Here is a 26,338-nt window from a genome sequence, read left to right on the forward strand (position 1 = left end):
TGTGTTGTACAGGAGGTCAGGCTAGATGATCACAATGGTCTCTTCTGGCCATAGAATCTATTAATCTACTTTAAGCTTCCAGGAAAAGGTAGGGAGGCCAGGACTCAACAACAGCACTCTTGCAAAAGATGTCATGATCTCTTTAATGACCATATGTGGTCGAGAACTCAGTTTAGCATCTCATCCAAAAACCTTCTGCTCCTTAGCCTGATGCTGAGTGTTGGTTCAGTACTGACTGAGAGAAAGTGTGACACCTATTTAAGAACTGACACCACTTTCTATAGCATGGAGGTTTCTCTTGGAGGTATCCTCTCTCCATATTGATCAGACCTGACTCTGTTTAGTTTGTAAGACCTGATCAGATCACAGCTTGAGGTGGAATGACATTGGCCACTTAAGTTTCCAGCCAATCCATATTATCACCAGAAAATGAATGGAAGTTTTTTCAATGTCTAATAGTGATTGACAGTATTCATGATCTTATTGTGACACCAGCAGATATCCCAGGTATTTACATTAAAGCAGGTGTTTTGAATCATAACTAACACACTAGCTACTCAGTAAGTCCGCTGTAACTTTGGACTTTAGTATTTATATATTACACATTTTCTGTGTGTGCATGTGTATCTCACACACACACACACACACACACGCCCCGCAATTATCATTAAGGCATTGGCGTATACTGCCCATAAATATTTTTGCATTTTAACTCTTCAGCATGGTTTCAACTTTTAACCAAATGCAAAAGCCATTCATGATACTCCAGTGCCCATGGTATTGGAATGTATGTAGCAATAAATGGCTTTTGCAGTTGATTAAACTCCTTTGCTTGGTCTCAACATTTAAACTGCAAGAGCACTTATTACCTGTATATGCCCGTGCCTTGAGGGTTATTGTACAATATTTAAATGACTAAATGTGTTTTTATTGGTTGGTCTTTCTGAGAGCATGTATAAAAAGGTTCTGTGTGAAACACAGAGATCTCTCTGGCTGTGGGATGAAATTGCCTGGGGGATTATACAAGATGCTCCTTAAAGTAGCCAAGAGATCTGATGATTAGCAGGAACTTTTTCATATACATTTCTTCGTGGCCAACTCCTGTGTGTGCCCAGGAGGTTTTACTAACCTTGTGCATCAGCAGATTGATTCTCTAGGGCTGGGTACAGGGTGTCGCTCTTTAATTGCCTTTGTTAGTGCATCAGCGGAGGGTATAAAGTCACCAGCACTGAACAGAAACAAAAGTCTGAGATGTTTCAGTTGGATGCTAAAATGATCATCAGCTTCCTAGCTAAGTGGCTTGGCTCTGCTCCCATGCATGCAGAATCTATTTGTTGGGCCTGATTTTGAAAAGAGCCTTCTTTTTGGTCAACAAATGAGTGCACCTACAAGTGACTGTGAGAGCAGATACTCATGCCTAGATGCTGGTCTCTCTGATTTTGGATCCATCCAGGTAGCCCGGTGCTAGCATTTGCACCTGAGACACTGCATCTATAAAGAGACAAACTGTTTGTAAAAAAAACCAGTCCCCTAGGGTGCGAAAGAAGACTGTGAAAGAAGATCCGGTCCAGTAAACAGACAAGTTTGTACATCAGCCCTCTTTACAGTTCAGATCAGAAAGATAAATGGATCCATTTTACCCACTCACTTAATTCTAGATCTGTTATATATATATATATATATAAAAGATTGTTTATGTATATAAACACACATACACACACACACAATCTTTTTATCCCCTTCCTGCAACCCAGCTATTGTACTAGTTGGAGAGCTACTTTTAAAGCTAACCTTGCCCTGGGATAATGCCACTCTCATAGTCTTGGAGAAAAGAGGCATGACTGTCGGCCAGGTCAGTTGGGTGCATGGAAGACAGAAGGCTTAGACTGGAGGCCCTTGTTTTGTGGAAGAGAGTTGCCAGTAGAGCAGAAGGGAGACTGAGTTATGGCGTTCCTATTGGTGAGACTGGGGAGCGTAGGAGAGAGCACAAGTTTAGGATCGCTGGTACAGATCTGATTGGTAAGGAGTGCATGCACCTGTTAGTAGTAGTTATTATTAGTTAACACTTATATTGTGGTAGTATCAGCAGGCTACAACCAGGTTGAGCCCCGTTGTGCTAGGAGCTGTACAAGTATATAACAAATTACAAGTCCATGCCTTAAAGAGTTGACACGGTGAGGAAATTGCCTCCTCTCCCGCTTCATGTTCTTGTGTCTGATTGTCTAACCTGAAAGCTTGAAGATGATGTTCTGATGCAATTTAGAAACTGGTCAAAATCTAACTGGGGAAGAGAGCCTCTGAAACTATGTCAATTTTGGCTTAATCAGCTCTGCCTTTCTTGTGCAGATGTCAAAGTCCAGGAGTCCCCCACAAGTAAAAATTAATGTGGCTTCCCACCCCCATATATCCAGATATATGGGTAAGACCAAGAGATGTCTTAGGCCCAATATAGCGGGTATGTGTAAGGGCTGTAAATGAGGAGGAGTTAATCTGCCATGAGTAGCACCAGATTCGGAGTGATGTGTACAATTTTGTCTACTATATTAGAGGAAGGACACGGCTGGGTATGAGAGGAATAAAAAGGGGAATAAAGACAACCTGGGGCATTACAGACCACTCAGCTTAACTTCAGTACCCAGAAAGATAATGGAGCAAATAATTAAGCAATCAATTTGGAGACACTTAGAAAATAATAAGGGCTAAGTAACTGTCAGCAAGAACAAACCATGTCAAACCAACCTAATATCTTTCTTTAACAGGGTAACAAGCCTTGTGGATGCAGGGGAGTGGTAGATGTGTGCAGGGTTGTGAGTTCAGTCCTTGAGGGGGCCATTTAGGGATTTGGGGCAAAAATTGGGGATTGGTCCTGCTTTGAGCAGGGGGTTGGACTAGATGATCTCCTGAGGTCCCTTCCAACCCTGATATTCTATGATTCTATGATTCCATGTGATATATCTTGACTTTAGTAAGTCTTTTGATACTCTCTCGCATGACCGTCTCATAAACAAACTAGGGAAATACAACCTAGATGGAGCAACTCTAAGGTGGGTGCATAAGTGGGTGGAAAACTGTTCCCAGAGAGTAGTTATCTGTGGTTCACAGTCAGGCTGGACAGGCATATCAAGTGGTGTGTCCTGCAGGCACAGGTGCTGACTCCGTGGGTGCTCCAGGACCACAGAAAAAAATTAGCAGATGTTTAGTACCCACTGGCAGCTAAGCTCTCCCCTTCCCCCCAGCACCTCCCGCCCGCCAGTGGCCCTGCTGATCAACTCCTCCCCCTCCCTCCCACCGTGCAGGAGGTGCTGGGAGGGAGGGAGAGGAGTGGGGAAAGAGGGTGCTCAGGGAGGGGGCGGGAAGAGGTGAGGTGGGGGTGGGGCCTTGGGGAAGGGGTGGAGGGAGGGCAGAGCAGGGCTGGGAAGAGGCAGGGCACGGGTTGGGGCTTGTAGTGGGGGCGGGCCTGGGGCAGAAGGGGAGTCAAGCACCCCCTGGGTAGCGAGGAAGTCAGCGCCTATGCCTGCAGGGATCAGCTCTGGGTCCAGTTCTGTTCAATATCTTTATCAATGATTTAGATAATGGCATAGAGAGTACACTCAAAGTTTGTGAACTATACCAAGCTGTGAGGGGTTGCAAGTGCTCTGGAGAATAGGATTTTTTTTTTGCTTTTTTTGCCTCTGTTTTCACTAACAAGGTCAACTCCCAGACTGCTGTGCTGGGCAACACAAAATGGGGAAGAGATGGCCAGCCCTCTGTAGAGATAGAGGTGGTTAGGGACTATTTAGAAAAGCTGGACGTGCACAAGTCCATGGGGCCGGACGAATTGCATCCGAGAGTGCTGAAGGAATTGGCGGCTGTGATTGCAGAGCCCTTGGCCATTATCTTTGAAAACTCGTGGCGAACGGGGGAAGTCCCGGATGACTGGAAAAAGGCTAATGTAGTGCCCATCTTTAAAAAAGGGAAGAAGGAGGATCCTGGGAACTACAGGCCGGTCAGCCTCACCTCAGTCCCTGGAAAAATCATGGAGCAGGTCCTCAAAGAATCAATCCTGAAGCACTTAGAGGAGAGGAAAGTGATCAGGAACAGTCAGCATGGATTCACCAAGGGAAGGTCATGCCTGACTAATCTAATCGCCTTTTATGATGAGATTACTGGTTCTGTGGATGAAGGGAAAGCAGTGGATGTATTGTTTCTTGACTTTAGCAAAGCTTTTGACACGGTCTCCCACAGCATTCTTGTCAGCAAGTTAAGGAAGTATGGGCTGGATGAATGCACTATAAGGTGGGTAGAAAGCTGGCTAGATTGTCGGGCTCAACGGGTAGTGATCAATGGCTCCATGTCTAGTTGGCAGCCGGTGTCAAGTGGAGTGCCCCAGGGGTCGGTCCTGGGGCCCGTTTTGTTCAATATCTTCATAAATGATCTGGAGGATGGTGTGGATTGCACTCTCAGCAAATTTGCGGATGATACTAAACTGGGAGGAGTGGTAGATACGCTGGAGGGGAGGGATAGGATACAGAAGGACCTAGACAAATTGGAGGATTGGGCCAAAAGAAATCTAATGAGGTTCAATAAGGATAAATGCAGGGTCCTGCACTTAGGATGGAAGAATCCAATGCACCGCTACAGACTAGGGACCGAATGGCTCGGCAGCAGTTCTGCGGAAAAGGACCTAGGGGTGACAGTGGACGAGAAGCTGGATATGAGTCAGCAGTGTGCCCTTGTTGCCAAGAAGGCCAATGGCATTTTGGGTTGTATAAGTAGGGGCATAGCGAGCAGATCGAGGGACGTGATCGTTCCCCTCTATTCGACACTGGTGAGGCCTCATCTGGAGTACTGTGTCCAGTTTTGGGCCCCACACTACAGGAAGGATGTGGATAAATTGGAAAGAGTACAACGAAGGGCAACGAAAATGATTAGGGGTCTAGAGCACATGACTTATGAGGAGAGGCTGAGGGAGCTGGGATTGTTTAGTCTGCAGAAGAGAAGAATGAGGGGGGATTTGATAGCTGCTTTCAACTACCTGAAAGGGGGTTTCAAAGAGGATGGCTCTAGACTGTTCTCAATGGTAGCAGATGACAGAACGAGGAGTAATGGTCTCAAGTTGCAATGGGGGAGGTTTAGATTGGATATTAGGAAAAACTTTTTCACTAAGAGGGTGGTGAAACACTGGAATGCGTTACCTAGGGAGGTGGTAGAATCTCCTTCCTTAGAGGTTTTTAAGGTCAGGCTTGACAAAGCCCTAGCTGGGATGATTTAACTGGGACTTGGTCCTGCTTTGAGCAGGGGGTTGGACTAGATGACCTTCTGGGGTCCCTTCCAACCCTGATATTCTATGATTCTATGATTCTATGATTAAAATTCAAAATTATCTGGAGAAACTAGAGAAATGGTTGGAAGTAAATAGGATGAAATTCAATAGGGACAAATGCAAAGCACTCCACTTAGGAAGGAACAATCAGTTGCACACATATAAAATGTGACATGACTGCTTAGGAAGGAGTTCTGCAGAAAGGGATCTGGGGGTCATAATTGATCACAAGCTAAATATGAGTCAACAGTGTTACACTTGTGTAAAAAAAAAAAAAAAAAAAAGCAAACACCATTCGGGGATGTATTAGCAGGAGTGGTGTAAGCAAGACACGAGAAGTAATTCTTCTGCTCTACTCCGTGCTGATTAGGCCTCAAGTGGAGTATTGTGTGCAGTTGTGGGTGCCACATTTCAGGAAGGATGTGGACAAATTGGAGAAAGTCCAGAGAAGAGGAACAAAAATGATTAAATGTCTGTGTGACGGGGCAGGACTCACCCCTGTGGCGCCTCCTCTTGGTAGTCCAGGGAATTAGCGTTCCAGCCTCCAGAGCACCCTCTGCAGGCCGGTGCCCCACTTGCTGCTGGGCCCCGAGTCCCACCCGGACCCCGGTGCCCCTTTCAAGCCAGGGTGCTGCCCCCTGGCAGTACCCCCACAGATCTGGGTCTCCCCTCCCAGGGGAACCCCCACCTCCTTGTAACAACTTTTTATGTACTTGAACATTGTTACATGTACATTCAGTCTTTGGGTACTGCCAGTCACCATCTAGCCCCCTTTCCCTGGGGCAGACTGCAATATAATTGCCACTCATCATCGGCGAGGAGGGTCTGGACCTGCTGCTTCTGCCTACCCTTGGGCTGCCCTCTGCAACCCCAGTACCCTTTTCCTAGGCCTTCATCAAGGCCTGTAGCCTGGGGGTTTCCCAGGCAGGAGCTCCCCAGCTCCTCTGGCCTTTCCCCAGCCCTGCTCCACTTTAGGTACCCTGCTCAGCTCACAGAGTCAGGCCCCTCCCTCTCAACGTCTAGAGAGAGACTGTGTCCTCCTGGCCCACTGCCTTCTTCTAAAGGCCAGCTGGGCCCTGACTGGGGCATGGCCGCAGCTGTGGCTGTTTCCCCAGTCAGCCGAGGCTGGCTGCTTTCCCTAGCAGCAGCCCTCTTGCAGCCTCAGCCCTCTCCCAGGGCTGATTTCAAGCCCTTCAGGGCAGGAGTGGGTGACCACCCCACTGCAGTCTAGAAAAGGTGATCTGTGAGGAAAGATTGAAAAAATTGGATTTGTTTAGTCTGGAGAAGACTAAGGGGCGGACACCTGATGATAAGGTTCAATTACATAAAAAGTTGTTACAAGGGGGAGGGAGGTAAACTGTTCTTGTTAGCCTCTGAGGATAGGACAAGAAGCAATGGGCTTAAATTGCAGCAAGGGTCGCTTAAGTTGGACATTTGGAAAAACTTCTTGTCAGGGTGGTTAAGCACTGGAATAAATTGCCGAGGGAAGCTGGAATCTCTGTCATTGGAGATTTTTAAGAGCAGGTTAGACAAATCCCTGTCAGGGATGGTCTAGATAATACTTAGTCCTGTCAAGGAGTGCAGGGGACTGGACTAGACGACCTCTCGAGGTCCCTGTTAGTCTTACGATATTATGATTCTATAAAGTATAGTGCAGCCCGTACAAAGTAGTTAACGGTTTGGTAGATGAAGAGTGTGGCCAGATTTTTAGGTTAGGTTGGAGAAAGGAAAGAAGAGAGTGTCTCCTAGGAGCTGACAGGATCCTGGAAGGAAAGGCACCAGTGTGATTCCAATAAGCTGCTTGCATTAGTAGCTCATTTGAAGAGGAAAAGTGCATGTAGGGCCTGATCCAAAGCCCATTAAAGTCGGTGGTAGGTCTTTCCATTGACTTCTGTGGACTTTGAATCAGGGTCAGGCTCCAGGTAAGGAGGAGGAGACACATACATAAATAAGGCAGACATGAGATGGAACAAAGTGCCAAATGGAGCATTAAAATAAAATACTGTAGGAGAAATAAATGAGAGAAAGCGAGCATTGCATTGTTCACAGGGAAAGAGGACACTACAGCAGCTAACACCTTGGGCTAGAGCTGAGGTCCAGATGATGAGTCATGAATAGATTTGTACTTCCTGGTTTTGTAGCAGGCTTGGACAGGCCATATGGCCTCTTTTCTTATCCTTAATGTTCTCTTCTTCCTTCCTATCTTAACCCCAAAACAAACCGTAAATAGACTTTATTCACAGACATGGGAAGAGAGATGGCAAGGGTCTGGTGACTCAGAATAATGGCTAAGAAAAAGCGAATGAGCTGGTCGTAAATCCCAGGTAATCTATTTTTCTCATGTGCCCCATGATGTATCACTGTGTGTATGTGCTGGGGAAGTAACACCTTCCCTGTCTGAGTGCAAGGACAGCCAGGATTAAATCATCCTGTTTGTAAAGGTGCCAGTAAAAGTTAACTAACCATCGCTTCCTCGGAGAGCAGTAATCATGTCCAGTCCCCTCCATCACTCTCTGGTGAGAGACAGTGGTTTTCATCGAGGAGGAATTGAGAATGGCTTGTCAGCTCCTCTTCCTGCTAAGATCGATTTAAACAACTAATACAGACTGATTTTAATTAGCAGGTGTATCCATTTTTCTTGACCCCGGGGGGGATGTTGTCAGTTTCAAAAGCTAAGCCCAAATTAAGCCAAGGACTCATAAAAATAATGTGTCCATTTGGCCAGTAAATCACCACCATTATCATGCTATCAGGAGGCCAGAAAAATCAATTTACCAGCAGTAGGTGGTTACTCTGCCCCATGGCTTGGGGAGAAGACAAAGAAATAGAACCATTACAACAGTAGCACCTCACCCGAGCATGCCTATCCTGTTGTGCTAGCAGCAGAGAGAAGAGCCCATGTTGGTTTGTGTGGGGTATGCAATTGGACCAATGACCTTGTCTCAAATAAAGGGAGCTAGAGAGATAGGCACTGGAAACAATAAACAGGGGTGAGCTTGCATTGGAAGAAAGGTTGAAAAGGAGTGGGACTGTTTAGAAGGGAGACAGCTAGGAGGGGATGAAATAATGCATGGTATAAAAAGGCTAAATTGGGAACTTCTGTTTACTCTGTTTCATAACAAGGGGTCAGTGAAAGAAACTGAAAGACAAATTTCAAACTGACATGAGAAAATACTTGTTTTTACAGAACTCATCATTACCCCATGCAGTTCATTGCTACTGGATAGCATGGAGGCCAAGCAATCAGTAAGATTTGAGAAGGGATTCTCCAGCTATACATGTAATGGGAACAGCCACTGTTATATGGGCGATAAACCTTTGTGCTTCAGGGTATAAGCCAACCTCTCACTGAAGGTGTTAAAAAGAAACTCTGTGTAGGGGCAGGTTATTCTGTAATAGTCCAATGTGAGGTTTCTTGTACCTTACTCTGAAACAGCTGGTATGAGACAAGGTACTGGATGAAATGTGTCAGTGCTTTGAGCCAGCCTAGTCCAAGTTCCTACTGAAAGGAACACAAGTTGGTGGCAAAGGTGTTACAGGTTACGATTCACCAAGAGTCTGTTTTTCATCTGAGAATGCAAACATTAAAAAAGGGTGTTCTGTTAACCTGTGAAATAGTCTACAGAGACTCATTGCTAAGCATTCATCAAAGAACAAACTGGTATTGTGGAAGAGAGCATCAAACCCTGAATGAAAACTTTTGCTGGTTCATTAGTGAAGGCCTCGTTAGCCAATGTTTTTTTTTCAGGGTGAGGCTAAAATTACTTCTTAAAATTAATTTTCTCTAAGGAACACAACATAAATACTAAACTCCTACTGGGCAGAGTATAATGCTTTGTGGCGGGTATTAAAAGGGGATTCTTGTTATTTTGACTGGAGTCTCTGAAATGTGAAATTCCTTCAGGGAAAAATTTCCATTTGTGTAATATGTCATTTCATGATACCATTTGGGCGTGCAGGGAGATAAACCTTGAATTTTGAGAAATAAGTGGCAAGTGAAGCAGCGATCTCTAGCTTAGCAGAAAGATGCTTTTCTTTAACTGTCTGTATGTAATTCAAACCTGGAGATTGCTAGCAGATTTCTGTACAGTGGGTTAAGGGTGGGTGTCGTGGGTAATAGCCAAGTATTTCCTTTTAGAGCAGGTGAAAAAACAGCTGACATTCCTGGTTGTTTTCCTAAGTGCTGAAAATGACTTTTCCAGACCCAGTGTCTGTATCCATTTTATTAACATTTGATTAGCAATTACTCCTTACTGTGCTGAGTTTGAAATAGGAGTACAATTAGGAACAGGTTTCTTCTCTGCCTCTTATATACTGCCAAGGTGTAGCAAAGTAAAACTCCCCCAAGTAAACCACAATTCAGACCTCTCCCAACAAAAATGAGCTCCTTGTTGTTTTCTTTATAATGACCCACCCCCTGCTTTTTTGTTTAGCACATGCTGCCAATGGATGTTGAGTTTAACATAATATATAGTTAGCTGCCAGTGAGACTGAGCAACGTCTCTGGTTTAATAAGTCATGCTGCAATATATACATTGCGCCGCATCAGCACAAAACGACATTGATGGGCTCTCACATGGGTGCAGGATTCTTCCCACGCGCAGTCACTTGCAGGATCGGGACCTCCGTCTGCAGGGTGGATGATCCGAGTGGAGCCAGTGAATGGGAAAGGAATGGAGTGAAGGGTATCCCCCACCCTTCTCTGGCTGGAGCTGGTGGACTATATAATTCTAACTGGTACCTGTGAATAAAAGAACCAAATTTGGTTCTTGTTATTTCTAGGGCTAGTAGGTGTGTGGGGAGTAGAAGGATTGATTCTTTTCGTTACATGCTTGTATATGATCAGGCCACAATGCTCAAAACACGTGAGTGTAAAAAACAACTGCCCCTTTTGAAATGGGTCACTTTCCTCCAGTCTTGCTTGTGATCAGGTAATTATCTCTGTAAGCAGAACAGCCACAGCTGTGTTTCATATATACTACTGGATGATAGACTGAGCCTGTAAAAGGGGAAAGCATCACATTAAAATCTGCAGCTTTCCCATGATTCAGCCATGATTTAAATACCCCCATAAATTATTGAATGTTGCAGGTTTAAAAGTCAGGATTCCATGCACAATCTTTATTTATTTGTTTGTTTATTTTTGAGCAAAGTAGTGTTTTCAGAAGCTGGGTATTTAAGAGAAAAACCCTGACTTAGTAGGCATTTCAGGGGTGCTGTACAAAATACCGTCCATTTGCATTATGTCTTTCGTAGTGAGTGGGTATAGGCTTGTTTGTGATAGGTGCAAAAGGAATCCTAGTTTCAACATTTTAAAGTACCCTTGAGTCGCCTAGAAGAAGCCACCCAAAATTAGTGGATGCTATTGACCATTTGGGTGCTTAGATATCCTGATTCCCATTGGTGTGACTTATCCCTAGTACGCCCTTCCTTGAGGCACAGTGACAGCATCAGCAGCGGAAGTGAGAGTCCAGAATGAGGACGGTTTCTGCATTACATTTTTATGTAATTGTGTAGATTTGTTTATTAAATTTCCATGATAATTCTGAATATTATTTTAGCTGCATGCTCAGTTCAGTCTTTTCCAGTGTGTGTTTGATCATATTCCAAAAGCTTACTACAAATATGCTAAGAATTTCAGCAAAACTCTTGAAACATTTTTATTAAATTCTTTCAGTCATGCAAACTAAATTAAAGGACAGATATGTTCACCAGAAGACTACAAATATGAATTCAGACTTCCCTCGGCTCCAGAGGGAAATTTTCGTTTGACAGAAATCATCTGTATTCACCCTAATAAACAATTCATTTCACTGCTAAGTTTGTTTTATATTTTATTTTTTTTAAATTATGTTGCAATGAATATTTTTGGCTTAACAGGGCAGGGTAGTTCTGGCTCAATTTTGGGATGTCATCTGGGTTTGTGGGCATGATTTCAGTGTTTGTTATCGTAAACTGAAGTGGGTGGTGTGCAGTGCTGTGAATCTGGAGTCTAAAATAAGAATGCAAAGTTAGGCTACAGTTTAAGGAGTGAAATATAGATTTTTGTTTAAGGGCTATAAAGATATGATTAAAAATGTGTCGTAACTGTTACTGTGCTTACATTTAAAATAGAAAACACCAAGGGCAGTTTGGGTGGTTGGTAAGGTGGAAGGTCCTGTATAGAGCACTCATTAAGAAGGATGAGCAATAGAACTTTTCACCAATGGCCAGTTCAAATCCAGCTGGATCATTACTCTGGCAGTGTATTTGCCCCTTCTGTTTTTTTTTGTCAACCTGGTCACTGTGCAATTATGAATTATCTGTTGATTAAACCTATAAATAATGTGCAACAAACTGGAATGCCTTAGACAGTTCTCAAACTGTCGTGACCCTGTTTTAATGGGGTCGCCAGGGCTGGCGTTAGACTTGCTGGGGCCTGGGACTGAAGCCGGAGTCCCTCCACCTGGGGCTGGGTCCCAAGCCCAAGCCCCTCCACCCAGGGCGGCAGGGCTCAGGTTACAGGCCCCCTACCTGGGATTGAAGCCCTTGGGCTTTAGCTTTGGCCCCCCCGATCCGAGGTGGTGAAGCTTGGGTGGGCTCAGTCTTTGGTCCTCCCGCTTGGGGTCATGTAGTAATTTTTGTTGTCAGAAGGGGGTCATGCAATGAAGTTTGAGAACCCCTGCTGTAGACAGTCCTACCTACAGTAAGTTACAGTATCAATACAATGTTCCAGAATTGGCTTGATCTTTTTTAAACCTCCGTCAGATCCACAGAACAAGCCAAATTATGAACATTGCCATAAATGGGGTTGTTTATATTTAAATCTTCTCTTTGGGATGGCATTGGAATTGAGGTGGGCAACATTCTCAACCACATCGACTTTAGAGGTTCAAACTTTAAAGCTACTGGATTATTTTCTTCATATGTGTCCTGTCCCCTCCTGGGAAAGATACAAATGGGTCATATTCTCAACTGATGCAAACTGGCATTGGTCCTTTGAATGTAATGGAGCTGGTGGTGTTTTTCACCAGCTGAGGATGTGGCCCATATGTATCTTTTGTCAGTTACCGTGTGTGTATGTGTGTGGGAATATAGTATGCTTATAAAATTTGTCGATGACAGCAAACTCCGAGGATGGCACGCATCTTAGAGGACAGGATTAGAATTCAAAATGACCTTGACAAATTGGAGAATTGGTCTGAAATCGACACAGTGAAATTCAATGAAGACAAATGCAAAGTACTACTCGTAGGAAGGAAAAATCAAGTGCCTAACTACAAAATGGAGAATAACTGGCGAGGCAGTAGTACTGCTGAAATGGATCTGGACGTTATAGTGGATCACAAATTAAATAGGTGTCAACGGTGCGATGTAGTTGTGAAAAAGGCTAATACAGTACCATTCTGGGGTGTATTAACTGGAGTGTTGTATTAGGACAGAGGAGGTAATTGGCCCGCTCTACTCAGCGCTGAGGCCTCAGATGGAGGGTCCAATTCTGGGTGCCACACTTGAGGAATGATGTGGACAAATTGGAGAGAGTCTAGAGGAAAGCAACAAAAATGATAAAAGGTTTAGAAATCCTGACCTATAAGGGAAGGTTAAAAAAAAAAAACTGGGCAGGCTTAATCTTGAGAAAAGAAGACTAAGGGAGATCTGATAGCCTTCAAATATATTAAGGGCTGTTATAAAGGGGTTGGGGATCAATAATTCTCTATGCTCACTGAAGATAGGACAAGAAGCAATGGGCTCCATCTGCAGCAAGGGAGATTTAGGTTAGATGTTAGGAAAAACTTTCTGACTCTAAGGAGTCCCCATCACTGGAGGTTTTTAAGAACAGGTTGAACAAACCCCTGTCTGGGCTGGTCTAGGTTTACTTGGTCCTGCCTCAGCGCAGGGTGCTGGACATGACTTATAGATGTCCCTTTGAGCCCTACATTTCTATGATTCAATGATATTATATATATTCAATGCTTAAATACCAAGGTGATAAGTGCCTTACAAATACCTATAACATGCATGCATGCATACACACAAACGTGTGTGTGTGTGTGTGTGCGTGTGTTTATAAACACATTCCCACAATTTGTTCTGTATTTTGGATTGGGTGCATTATAGAGCTGTGATGTATTTTTGTCATTATGGTTTGGCAGAGACGTGATCGGATATGACTGTAAACTCTTACAGCTGGATAAATTGTGCTTAAGTTAAAACTTGCTCATTGTTGCATACTACTTTACTGATCATTACACTGTATATTTTTCTGCCTCTTACCATAGACTTGAAACCACAAGACATGAACTAGCTTTAATGGCAGGGTAACATATAGGTTTAGTTGCTATTTAAAGAGGAAGAAACTATGTTCAGTCCACCAAATATAACTTCACAAAGCATGTAGACTGTACTAATTGTTACTTAATGACTTGTGGATGTTACTTTTGCAGAACCCAAAGCACCTAATGGTATTCACATGGGAGCAGTACGTTATCAAAGGGATTTTCAGCGTTGGCCTCACGCTGCTCCTAGAGAAGTTGGTTTGTGTTTTACCATTGACTTCTGTGTGAGAATAGGTAGGCAAACACTAAATGTTTATGCTAGCCCCACCCATACCTCTTCAATGGTGTGATTAGTAGAAATGTCTACTTAGATTGTAAACTCTTTGGGGTGGGGAGCATTTTTTGTTCTGTGCCTTACAGCACCTGGCAGCCCAGGATCTGGTCTGTGACTGCGGCTCTCTATGTAATACAAATAATAAAACTTAGCTTGAGTTGAAAACAGCTAAATCAAGTGCTGCCAAAAGGCTTGTCTCCACAAAGAGTTTGTGTCAAAGGGGTGCTAGCCTGCCGTGTGCTAAGTGTCCCAGTGGAGCCTGCTGCTGCATGCTAAAAATCCCGGAGTGTGCTTTGAGCTATCCTGCTTGGAAACAGGAGGAGATTAAAGCGCAGCAGGGAACTTTCAGTCAGTGGCAGTGAGGACCACCTGGGCTCTCGGTGTGCGGCAGGCTAGCATGAGGTAGATTTACGCCCCAGTTTGCTGCAAACTAAGGGCTGGTCTACACTGGGAACTTCCATCAACATAGCTACATCTCAGAGGGGTGTGAAAAAACCACCCCCCAAGAGATGTAGCTATGCTGATCTAACCCCTGGTGTAGACAGTGCTACCGAATTCTTTTGTCAAGCTAGCTATCGCCTCTGGGGGAGGTGAATTAACTGCAGTGATGGGGGAGGCCGTCCTGTCGCTGTAGTGAGGGTCTACCCTGAAGTGCTACAGTGGCACGATCGCTGAAGTGTTCATATAGATAAGCCCTAGGAGAAATTTCCTGCTGCTCTTCTGGAGCAGAGCTGAGCTACAAAGAAGGGTAACAAAACTTGCCTGGGCAAAATACAGCCCCCTCCCTGAGAGCAGCGGAGGGCCTGCTGGCGACAGAGCCAGTGCCGTTCGGCTGTGCACAGTGGGGTGCTAGACGTGGTGATCCTTGCTGAGTGTGCATTGTGCAGACCTCTTGCCTCCCCCTGGCACCCAGAGCATCACACAAGGGTTTGGGAAGCCATCGGGAATGGGGGAAATATTCTCCCTTCTGAGCAGTCATGATCTGCCATTCCCTAGCCTGGCTCCTTGAGCCCGTGGTAAGACTGGGGATTTGATTCAGATTGTTGGCAGCTGGGGGAGGGGCAGGGTGCTTGTGCTTCCTGGCTTCTGGGAGGAGGAGGAGATAGATGAGGCTTCTGGTCTAGAGGTGGGCCTGCGGGTTTAGGTGAGAAAGAGCATCTTCCTTCACGCGCCTCCGAGCCCGCTTTCTGGCTGCCATTTCCTCTGTCCTCACTCCTCTCTCTGTGGCACAGGGAGGTGGAGCCTGCTGTCACGTGCAGAGAAGGGTGGGGAGACTCTTGTGTGGATCCTTCGTCTCTACTGCCCTTTAAGCCAAGCAGACTTTGGCAGCCTGCTGGCCCCGTCCAACGGCAGGCGGTGCCTGAAGAAAACTTCTCAGGGCGCTCCTGCGTCTCAGAGCCCCCGTCCACAGACTCGGGCTTGCGCTAGCTGTGTAGATGTTTGGGCTCTGACCCCCACACCCTTCAGCTTCAGCGCCCAAGCTGCAATGTCTGCACAGCTAGTTTGAGCACCGTAGCCTGAGTCTGTTGTCTGGGCTCTGAGACTCGCTGCTGCGGGGTTTCTTTTTGCCATGTAGACGTACTAGTCATGTATTGTGTACTCACAACTTGCAGAGAGGTTTGAGGGCCCAGATCCTGAAGGGCTTGCTCTTGAAATAGTCCCATTAAATGAAATAGAAGTATTGCCTGAACTTGGCAGGATTGTGCCCATTCTTTGTCCATTTGACTGCTTCAGATCAGGATCTAGCCCATCAAGCGTACAAATTAGCACTGGTTGGTTGCACTAGGATCTTTACGTCCTAGTGGTTAAACTGTAATGCAGCCTCTACGTGTTCCTATCAGGCAAGAATGGCTGAGCTGAGTTAACTGACAGCATTTAACATGAGTCTTGCAAATGGTAACCCCAAACTCTTTCCCTAGGATAGGGCTCTGATTTCATCCACCTTGGTAGGAATCCAGTACAGTGCTCGCATTTCACATTCTTTCTTCTGCCACCCCATCACCCCCTTCAAACCACCCATTGTGCAAAGAGCAGACGGGATATACTTCCTCATTATTTGGAGCCCCGCGTGTCTAGAATTACGGCCCCTCGAGTATCAGCATTCAAATCAGGACTCTCTCAGCATTTCTGGCAAAGTTCCTGTTATGTTATCACTGTAAATGCAGAGAGATTAAGCTATTAGTTTCCTGCAGGCTTCCTCCTCCCCCTGCAAAAGGCAGCTATTTAGGAAGTCTTCCATAATTTAATATTTGAAAACACACACTTGAGACCATCTCATCTTTACATCCTTTCCCTAGGACAGCTTATTAACACTGATCGTCTCCAAGGGCTTAATTCCCTGCCTGAGAGTTTCCCAGGCTTTTACCTTTTCAAGTAAGTAATGAAAGAAATGTCTCTGGTTTTGTCCTCCAGGCTCCAGTATTTTATAACTCCAGGCTAAAGGCGTGTCCGTAGAGAACGTTTTGCCTGGGAGTGGGCAGGGCAAACTCCAGTCTAGGCCCTGACTCTGCAAGCTGCTCCATGTGAGCAGAGCTGAGTGGTTGCTTAGGTGTCTGGAGCAGCTGGAAGGACTGGTACCTCGCTTCGTCCTCGTGGCATTGTGTGTCGCAAATGAAAGACCCCTTCCCACTCCAGTATCCTGTTTTCAGAGTAAGGGCCCATTAGTGACTGTGTCATGAGCCTGATCCTGCTGTCCTTCCACGGGGACAGACTTGTGGCTCCTGTGCACGGTGTGAGTGACCCAGCTTTGCACTCAAGCTCTCTGGGGAAGTCAGGAAGGATGGAGTCGTCCTCCATGCCCCCAGCCTGGAGCACCAACAGTCTTGCTCTGTGTACTCAGTAGGATTTGCTGGCCGGTGCTCCCTCTCCATGGAGTGTAGTTGACCAAAGTTGTCTTGGACCACATGGCCATACTCAGCCTAAGCCTCCAGCCATGCTGCACCAGAGGAAATCTGCTTCAGGGGTGCAAAGATTTCCCTGGTGCAGCCTCCCAGCAGACTGAGCTCCTTCCCTGCACAGCCAAACTGCCATGGCCTGCTGGATTTATGGGGTGGGAACACTCCTGCCCATGGAGAGGTGAGATTACAACATCATGTGGTTTGGGTTTTGTGTAGTTCCCCCTGCCCCCAAATATAAGATGCAGGATTTGGCTCTAAAGTTAATTTCATTTCATCATCTGCAAGGTTGTGGGATGCACTGTGTGTGTCTCTTTGTGGTTGCTACGCAATGCACCAATTTCTAGCTCTTAGACTCATAGGGTATGTTTACCCTGCAAGAAAAGACCCACAGTACGGCATCTGGCCTGGTTCAGTTGACTCGGACTTGGGCTGTGGGACTATAAATAGCAGTGTAGCTGTTTGGCCTCATGCTGGAGCCTGGTTCTGAGCAGTTCTGGTTCTGACCTGCAAAGGGGGTGGGGTCTCAAAGCCCAGGCTCCATCGTGGGCCCAAACATCTACACTGCTATTTTTAGCTCCACAAACTCAAAACCCATGTGCTCAGACTTGGTGCCGTGGGTTTTTAACACAATAGTGTAGTGGTCCATGGCTGTTCCTCTCAATCAGTCTTGGGCAGAGGCCACACCCCTTCACTTTGTTGTGCCTATGGATGCAATGCTCAACACCAGAATGAGCAGTCTAGGGATTCTTGGCAGGGCAGAGCAATAGGCAGTGTAAAGGCTCTGATCCTCGGGATGGGATAGAGCGACAAGCAGCCTTAGGGCCCTGACCCTCTGGGCAGCACAGAGCAACAGCGAATGCAGGCCGTCTGGCCTAAGGTGGGGAGGCTGCCACCCCCAGGGTGGGGCTGGCAGCAGGGGGTAAGGGGACATGGTCGTACCCTACTCTACTGGGTCCCAGTCCAGGGCCCTTTCAGTGGGGATCCCACTGAAACCTGCTGACCTAGACTCTGGCAACACAATCAGACTAATGTCTAGTATCGCTGGGCTACTTCCTGTGACCCCATCTGAGTGCGTCCCCATCTCCCTGGGGTACGCTGCCAGCGGCAGTCCCCGTAGCTCCTCCGGATATAGGTTGGTCGGCAGTCCTGGCACCTCCTCTGGGTCCTTGGCACAGCAGAGCTCCGTCTTGGGTTGAGGGCTTGGCAGCTTGTGAGAGATGTCTGCTTCCTTCGCTGGCTCTCGAACAATTGAGTTGCAGGGCCCACCCCTCAAACTTCCTGTCCCACTCCTCTGCTTCTGGCAGGGGGTTGGCTTGCCTGGCCCTGCCCACCAAAGGCTGGGGCCAGGTTTCTCCTCTCAGTCTCCGAGGGAGGCCATGCCCCTCCACTACATATACACATAGACTTTAAGGCCAGAAGAGACCATCATGATCATCTGGTCTGACCTCCTGCACATTGCAGGCCACAGAACCTCACCCACCAACTCCTGATGATAAATATACTAATTCTGCTCTTGCAAAGTGAGGTTATTTCACCCACCTCTGAGAATGGACTGTACACAACAAATTAACATACCACTCTGAGAATACTCTAGGCCAGTGATATAACTACAAGACCAATATTAGGAGCTATTACGTGGTTTACTTTTTAACATGATTTCTCCTAAGTCCTTTCCATAACCACTTTTGAGTTGGTTTGGAGGGGAAAATCTATTAATCAAAAAAAGGTGTAAGGGCCTTAAATGAGCACAATATACTCTTCTATGTGAAATCTTCCCTCTGCTATGCCCATAGCCACAACTGCTATTATTTTAGTGGTCGTGCAGTTTTCCGGGGAAAGAGTTCAAACGTCTGAAAAATAGGTTCTTCGGGAACGCCCATGGAGGGCCCAAGCCAAAGTCTGTTAAAGTGAATGGAAACACCCCGTCTCTCCCCACTCCCCTTGACTTCAGTGTGTTTTGGATCAGGCTCCTAGTATGTGACAAGATGATCTGTAGGTGCCGTTGAAAGGCTATATGAAGTCATACCATTCCAACAACTCAATCTTCTCTGTTTTCCTCAGTAATTTATTAATTCACTTTGAGTCCTTTTCATGGCAGTCTTTTGAAAGCCGTATAAATTAAAAAGGAAAAAAAGTGGAAGGGAAGGAGAGTTTGTTGTGAAAGAAGAGCAAAGATGTGAAACCAAAGAGCAGATGGAAGTATATCTGATGTGGGAGTTCTCTTTGGTGTTACCATATGGGAGTGTACCCAGATAGCTGGTACTTTAATAGAAAGCCATGCGGACATCAGCTGTGACAGGTGATTGTCTTTCTATAAATGCAAGTAGGTTTATGAACTTCACAGTGTTCCATCTGTAGGTGCTTTTCTTTGTATTAGGCATTTCAGAATGCAGTCTCAACGCCCCCAGCAAAGCGGCCTATTTAATTGCTCAAAAATGTCCACCTTAATTTTTTGTTTCAGCTCCTACATATCTAAAATATTTCACAGCTAGTTTCCATACATCATATTTATAAATATGGGAAGCAAATATTTTTTTTGGTAGTTATTAAATGTGTGCAACATGTAAATATGGGTGGCATGCAATGCAAAAATGAAGTGGATTTGAGTCCAAACCATTTGCTTTTCATTAAGTTATGCAACTCTAATAGAAACAGTAACATGTGTGTTTACATTGCTGTGGACATGTGAAGCCAGACGCTGAAAACTTTCCTCTAAGGTTGTATAAACTCCAGCAACTAAATATTTTGGGAGCTGTTTTCTAACGCCAGCTTAATAGTTTAAAAGTATAACCTGGATTCCAGATATTAAAAATGCCTTTAGAGGTATGCATATCATTGCAGCAGATGAAACTAACTAAACCTCTAAAGTATGCAATAAGCTACTATTTTGCAATATCTTCTCTGTTACTTTTCTTTCTTATTTTTTATGTCAGGAGATTAAATTCAGGCTTTTAGCTATGTAGTAGTAGAGATGGAATTTTTCAGCATATATGAATGGGCTGACTGAAACTTTTCAAAACAAATCTGTTTATGATGGAATAGTTCAGTTATTTTAGAAACAGTAAATGGGAAAGATCAGCAGGAGGAAACCAATAACCCAAAATGTGCCCATTTCCTTCCACCCTGACTAATTTGACAGTATCAAGAATTTCCAAGCATATGTTTGATAGTAATCTTAGTCTTACATTCATTAGAGACATTTGATTTTACTCAGTGTTTTTAGATGTGGAACATATCATGATTAGCTAAGGCCAGTGCTTAATTTGCACCAGGGCTTGCCGGGGCCGAGCCCTGGCACCTCTGGGCCTACTGCTTCAGTTATGAATGTAAAAAAATTGCTTGAGCCCTAGCACCTCTTTCATTACAAATTAAGCACTGGCTAAGGCTTTACACAAAAATACCTAGGCAATTTTACGGCTTGAAGATACTTTAAATTACTTTGGAAAAATTAAAAGTTCTTTTGCTGCGTTATTTCTACCATATATGTCAGGTTCTGTCTTGACCAGTCACTTTTACAAAACATGCTCCCTTGATGGGACTTAGCACAAGGCTGCGTGCTTCTGAAAATCTCATCCTTACGTGCTAGGATCTGCCATTTAACCAGGCTAGAGTCATTGCGGTTTTCTATATCCTAGGATAGCCAAAAACCCACTCTGGACAAGTGAAATTATCCAGTACCAAAAGCTTCTCACTTGCTCTTAACAATCCTGTGTGCATTGAGTGACCAGAACAGTCAGCCTAAAGCTGAAAATGAACACGGGGCCCCTTTTCCTTGCAACCTCTACCAAATCACCAAAGAACTGGCTGATTTGCCCATGCAGCCTGCCGGTTTTCTGCATTCTTTCTCTGGCCCATGTCACCTGTACTGCACGTCAGGAGCAGTGCACACGGCTAACTTTGCATGGCTCTGATAGAAGAGCCTGACCTTAGGGTGATAGGACTTTTGTTGCTGACCTGTTTGAAAACGAGATTTGGTTCTAAAGTAGGCTGGCTGCCTTTTATTGGACAGTTGAATTCTGACAGCCAGGTTATCCTTAAAACAGTTCTCCCTAGCTATAATAGTATTGCTGTTGGGCCTGATTTTTTGAAGGGCTGATCCCCTGGACTTTGATTGGAGTTCTCAGCACTTCTGCGTATCTGGGCTATTATTTTTGCTTATTTACATAGCACAGGTGGGGCACCATGTGTCTCCAGCCTGGTGACGCATAAGGATAAAAATCCTGCAAGATCTATCCTTTCTTTTCATACTTGTTACTTCTGAGTGGGGCAGTTCTCTCTCCAGCCAGCATTTTGTCATTTTCATAAAGATCTTTATTAGGCTGAGAAGACTGAGAGTCCAATCTCACAGGTCTTTGCATGCACAACACCCATTGACTTCTTCAAGTGTTAACTTAGGGTTCCAAACCACTAGCTCTGCTCCCACTGAAGTCAATGGGAGTCTGGCTGATTTCAGTAGGAGTTGGACCAATACTGAGTGCTTTTCTGCAAATCCCACTCTTAGGGGGACAAAGCCCCTCTCTGACACAGCAAAGGGGCCATATATAGCTGGTTTAGAATGCCTGTTTGGGAATTCTCCTTGTAGCATATAGCCCAGCTTAGGCTAATTCCTCTGTGTAGGGGGCATGTTGGGGGCAACCGCAGGGCAAAATTCTTCAGTGCAACTTTTTTTGCCATTTGGCTCATCTCAATTGTGTACACGAACATCCCTGAGCTCTTTAATGAGCCGACACTTGGGTTCGATGAGTAATTAACTTTCCCTCCTGCCTGGCCCATTCCTCCTTCATGCATGTCTCAAGCAAAGGATGTGAAAGGAGCTGAGGTTATTAAAGTATGATTTCTGTTGTTAAGAATGAATCAGCACTTGAGATGGGGGAAGCCCTGGAAGTGGTGAAGTGGAACAGTGATGAAGGGGGCTTTCCCATTGTTCTGTGCCACCTTGTGTCTTTCAGCTGTTGAAAGGAATGTCAATATCCCGGCGAAAAGCTCCAGACAAAACCATGGATGAGGAAGAGTCAGAAAGTGGAGACTGCGATGATGAAGATGATTGCAGCGGCGGCTCCGGAAATGGAGAACTAAAGGTTAAGAATCAGCTCCGGTTCTTAGCAGGTGATGAGAATAATGACTTGAGTTTTCGTTCCCGCTCTGAATGTTACCTAGTACTTGGGCACAAGGGTCCATTAACACCGAACTTAATGAAATGATGCTAGGGATGAATCTGGCCCCAGGAGTCTTTTGTTCAGCAGATACGTGGCAGATTTTTGTATGTAAGTCTCACTGACACTAGCAAGCATGGCTAGAATAACTCCCCAGTGACCTGGGAGGAGAGGACATGAGTTGCATGCTTTTCTCTACGCCAGGCTTTCTGGGGAAGTTGACTGCTACCCAGCTGTCTATAACTGGGCTGTTTGCATGGCTCCTCTGAGGAGGCTCCATTAAACCCATGTGTAGCGATTTCATCCCACTGTAAGTGTGTTGTGTATTCAACAGCATGGAAAGGTGCAGTAGCCACTGAGTGAAGGGAAAGAGGGTTTGGGGCTAATTCTCATTTACACTAAGGCCCGTGTACACTGCTCTGACAGTGTAAAGGGACCAAGTAGATGTCAATATTATGTATGCCCCCCCCACTACTCCCCCAAGACCATTTACACAGCCTGGGGGATGTAGGATGGCCTCAGTGTAAATGAGAATCCAGCCCACTGTGTGTTGGAAGAGGCCATTGCCTTGAAGTGGTGCTTCTCCTTTTTTAAGGCCTGTGTGTACGAGTCGGGTTCAACAGAAGATTTTAAATGTTGTTATGCACAGGTGGTGACCAAAATCCAGTTCTCCACCCTACCCCTAACCCCTGGTGCTCCCTACACCCCGTGGAACATGGGACTCTGTGAGATCAGTTTTCTGTCTGCTAAAGGTATTGAAAAGAGGGAGGACCCCAGAGTGGGTCACGATCCCATTTTAATGGGGTTGCCAAAGCTGGTATTGGCCCTCGGCCCCAGCAATTCTGAAGCCCAAGCCCCACCTCCCAGGGCTAAGGTTACATGCCCCCTCCCTAGGGCAGAAGCCCTTGGGCTTCAGCTTTGCCCCCCACCACCAGCATCCAGGGCAGCGGAGCTTGGTCTTTGGTCCCCCCTCTTGGGGTTGTGGAGTAATTTTTGTTGTCAGGAGGGGGTCACGATGCAACGAAGTTTGAGAACCGCTGCTCTAAAACAAACTAAACTGTTTCTATTTCAGTCTGGATTGCTACAGCTCCATTGAAAGCAGCAGCTCCAACCACTTCTCTGATGTAACTGAGACCAGAATAGCCATTTAGCCCTGATCTGGGGCAGGTGAAAATTGACCTTTGGACTTTGGTGGAGCTACACCGACTTACACCAATTTAATTCTGTTTCGAGGGCTGTAAGCTTCTCTTCCTAAAGACCAGACAACTGAACCTGGATAAAATCAGCCCTGTGGCTTTGAAGTTTAAGAGGCAAATTTGGACTCTTAAACTAAGCCCAGATGTTTATAAATTCCCTTCCATTGATCTGGGACAATTAAAATATCCCTAACAGAGTGGGGGATGAGAGATTTAATAGCAGCCTCATATCCAAGATTGTGTTTTTTACATAATGTGTAAATAAAACATTTATATTCAAATATCAGTTGAGACAGAAAAGATCTTTTAAGTCCTCTAGTCCAACCCTAACTAATGTTAGACAACAAAATTAAAATCTAATTCAGATAAGGATGAAATGCACTTTCTTTCTTCAAATACTTAAACATCAAGGCATATGTAAGGGAAATACAGTTGATCCAGCTATGCCCCATTGCATCAAGCTAAGCCTGGAGATGCAGGTTTCATCCTATATTAAATCTTTTTGTCACAGCTTCATGTTATTTCAGTACAATTTAAATTTCCTTTTATGCCCTTTAGCCTAATAGTATCACTGATCTCTGAAGACATGCATAATCCTTCGCTACCTTTTTCTGTCTCTCTAGGCTGGTCTAATCACTGTATTGATCTCCCAGATACCCTATCTGTCTAGGTGTTTATATCTTTCTTGTCACCCTGGTATGTGAATACATTAAATGAAAAAAGGAACAGAAGGATTCCCTCTCTCATTTTATCTGGCTGAAGGGGTATTTGTTGCTTACTTCTGTGGTGTATGGAAAACTGTTAAAATGACAAGCTATCACTTTAATTTGTAAGGGGTTTTCTGGCCCTGTGTGCAGGACAGGGGGCTCTGTAGGGAGGCATGTGAACTGAGTAAGTCTGCAAAGAGCCAGCCTAGGGCAAAATGGAGGTGATTTGGGCCCCTCTGCCTTAGGGAGCAGCCTGCATTGTCTCTCTCTGATTTTGATTCTTGTATGTTATGGTTCTGGATTTAAAAAAAATAAATTAGTGTTATGTTGCAATCTTACAGCAAGAATACTTAACGTTTTTTATCTAACGTCTCTGTATGCCATGAACTTCCTTCTCCACAATAGCAGAATATCACTGGTAAAGAGTAAAGTCTTAGCGAGATGTTCTTGGCATTCCACTCTCTTCAGGCTTCACCCTGCAACACAGGAGCCAGCAAAGCAGTTAAGCACATGAGAAGTCCCATTGAAATGAATGGGGCTGTTCCGGCATTTCCTAACTTTTTGAGTTCTTGCCTTTGCAACCTTAATGTTCTTTTAACGTAGCTTTTTGGATGTAATATAACTTTAGAGCATACTCTGGTTGGAGAAATTTCTGTGGAAAGATGTGAAATGCTTTGTGATTTGGGCTGAACACCAGAAAAAATGTTTTGACATCCCGTTTTGACATTTTCAGAATTAAACATTTAGATTTTTTGTTTTGAAATGACTTTTTGTTTTGAAATTTGTATTTGCTATTATGTGATATTTATTACGTATTATAATCTAGCAGAAAATTTTAAAAAGTCAAAATTAAAACAAAACTTTTTGATTGACTCTCGTTGAAATGTTTTTAGAATTTTATGAGTTTTGAACTGTTCAGTGGCTGTTTTGATTTGAAACAGAGCCAGATTCTGAAATCTCAAACTCTTCCATCCTCGGCACAGCTTTGCAAATATGACTGCAGGCTTATGCGGGTTTATCTCCCTGCCTACCGAAGAGGGTAAAGAGGCACAAGGAGGGTTGGTTTCTCAAATTATTGATGGCTCCCCTTTTTTAATTACTGGACACTTTTATATTGTTGAAGATGGGGGAAGTCTTTGGGTGTCAGAATGTACCGTTATATATTGGGTTGTGGAGTACTGTTAGGTTAGAGCTCAAACAAGTCAAATAACTTAAAGTGGATTTTTGAGGTCTTGTTTGACCCTTTTCTGGTTCAAAATCAGCGAGTGACAGTTTGGCAAGTTGTTTTTCTTTCTTTTTTAACTTGTTCTCCAAAGCCATGTTCAGTTCAGCTGATACTCTCTTTCCTTGACCCTGACGTCTAATTTGCAGTAGGATCAACATGCAGAAAGTCAAAATGCTATCAAGAAGTATAAGAACCTTAAAGAGAATGGTGGCTTCTCCCTAATTAATTAAATCACAAAAGGTGAGATGATGCACCAGCATCCCATTGTGGCAGTAGATGGTTAAAACCCTAGGAAGACACAGTGGCTGGTGATAAAAGGCAGAATCCTGATCAGAAGTTAAAACAAAAAATGATCACAATTTGCCAGCGAGGAGACTCTCCCTGAAAGAAGATTCAACACCAACTGACCTTTCAAGGAGCTCAGTTTAATGGTGTGTAGATGCTGGTGATCTAAACTTTTCCTGCTCACCAGTTACTCATATGCAGGGTACCTTTGGTTCTAGCAGTTTAACTACTAACAGCTGCTGACTGCCCCTTTCCCTACCAGCTGTCACCCTGAATGGTTTTGAAAATCAGGCGAAACAAAAACAAACAGAAAAAACACATTATTTCCAATATACTAGTTTTGATTTATCTCCTGTTCTATAAAGTGTAACCTTTGTTTCTTATTTATAATGACCCTATAATAGCTGCACGGTCAACTAAAACCTTAATGATTTAAACATACTTGTAAACTGTCAAGTCAAAAGTTTGTGAGTGACTATAAGCATATGTTGGCGAGCTCTATATGCTAATAAATTCATTATTATGTTGCCCCACTGGAAAAAGCACCAAGATAGAGGGATTTTATGACAGACCTTTTATCCTTTGTCACATCTGCAACACATTAAAGATTTTGAAGGCAGATAATGTTTACAATAGGAGAATGATTGAAAAGCTTCTAGATCAATGAGCAGTACTTCCTGTTTTTCAGTGGGAAAGCCATGGAATCATGCACCATGTACACGTAAACCCTAAAATAGATCTGTACACACACACACACACGCACACACACACACACACACACACACACACACACACACACACACACACACACACACATATACTTACGCCACACCAATGGCAAACCAGGTCTCTGAATAAATTATAGTATTCCCCCGCAAATTGTGAGGTACTGCAAATGTGTTGTGTATTCACCCGTTTCTGAAATCAATCGTTCTGCACTTGTACCCAAAGCAGACAGGCTGGTTGCTTGCTGGCAAATTGCTG

At 44.6% G+C, this 26,338-nt stretch overlaps 1 protein-coding gene and 1 long non-coding RNA gene across 3 annotated transcripts in view; both read left to right on the forward strand.

The window, feature by feature from the left end:
- GPC3 (glypican 3) overlaps window positions 1–26,338 on the forward strand; it is a 282,585-nt gene that overhangs the window by 214,920 nt on the left and 41,327 nt on the right. Inside the window, exons 7-8 of one of the 2 annotated variants that reach the window (XM_038417171.2) lie at window positions 21,738–21,894; window positions 23,014–24,717. In XM_038417171.2, the coding sequence (XP_038273099.1) occupies window positions 21,738–21,894; window positions 23,014–23,069 (213 nt within the window). In that variant the 3' untranslated portion in view covers window positions 23,070–24,717. Of the gene's footprint in view, window positions 1–21,737; window positions 21,895–23,013; window positions 24,718–26,338 lie in introns of those variants that run through there. The other variant, XM_038417170.2, reaches the window with a different exon arrangement.
- Window positions 6,316–8,768, forward strand: LOC122455758. Its single transcript, XR_006274215.1, has 3 exons — window positions 6,316–6,538; window positions 7,533–7,626; window positions 8,490–8,768. It is a non-coding gene; the product is annotated as an uncharacterized LOC122455758 (long non-coding RNA).

This window comes from Dermochelys coriacea, chromosome 9, assembly GCF_009764565.3.
Source record: "Dermochelys coriacea isolate rDerCor1 chromosome 9, rDerCor1.pri.v4, whole genome shotgun sequence".
NCBI lineage: Eukaryota > Metazoa > Chordata > Testudines > Dermochelyidae > Dermochelys > Dermochelys coriacea.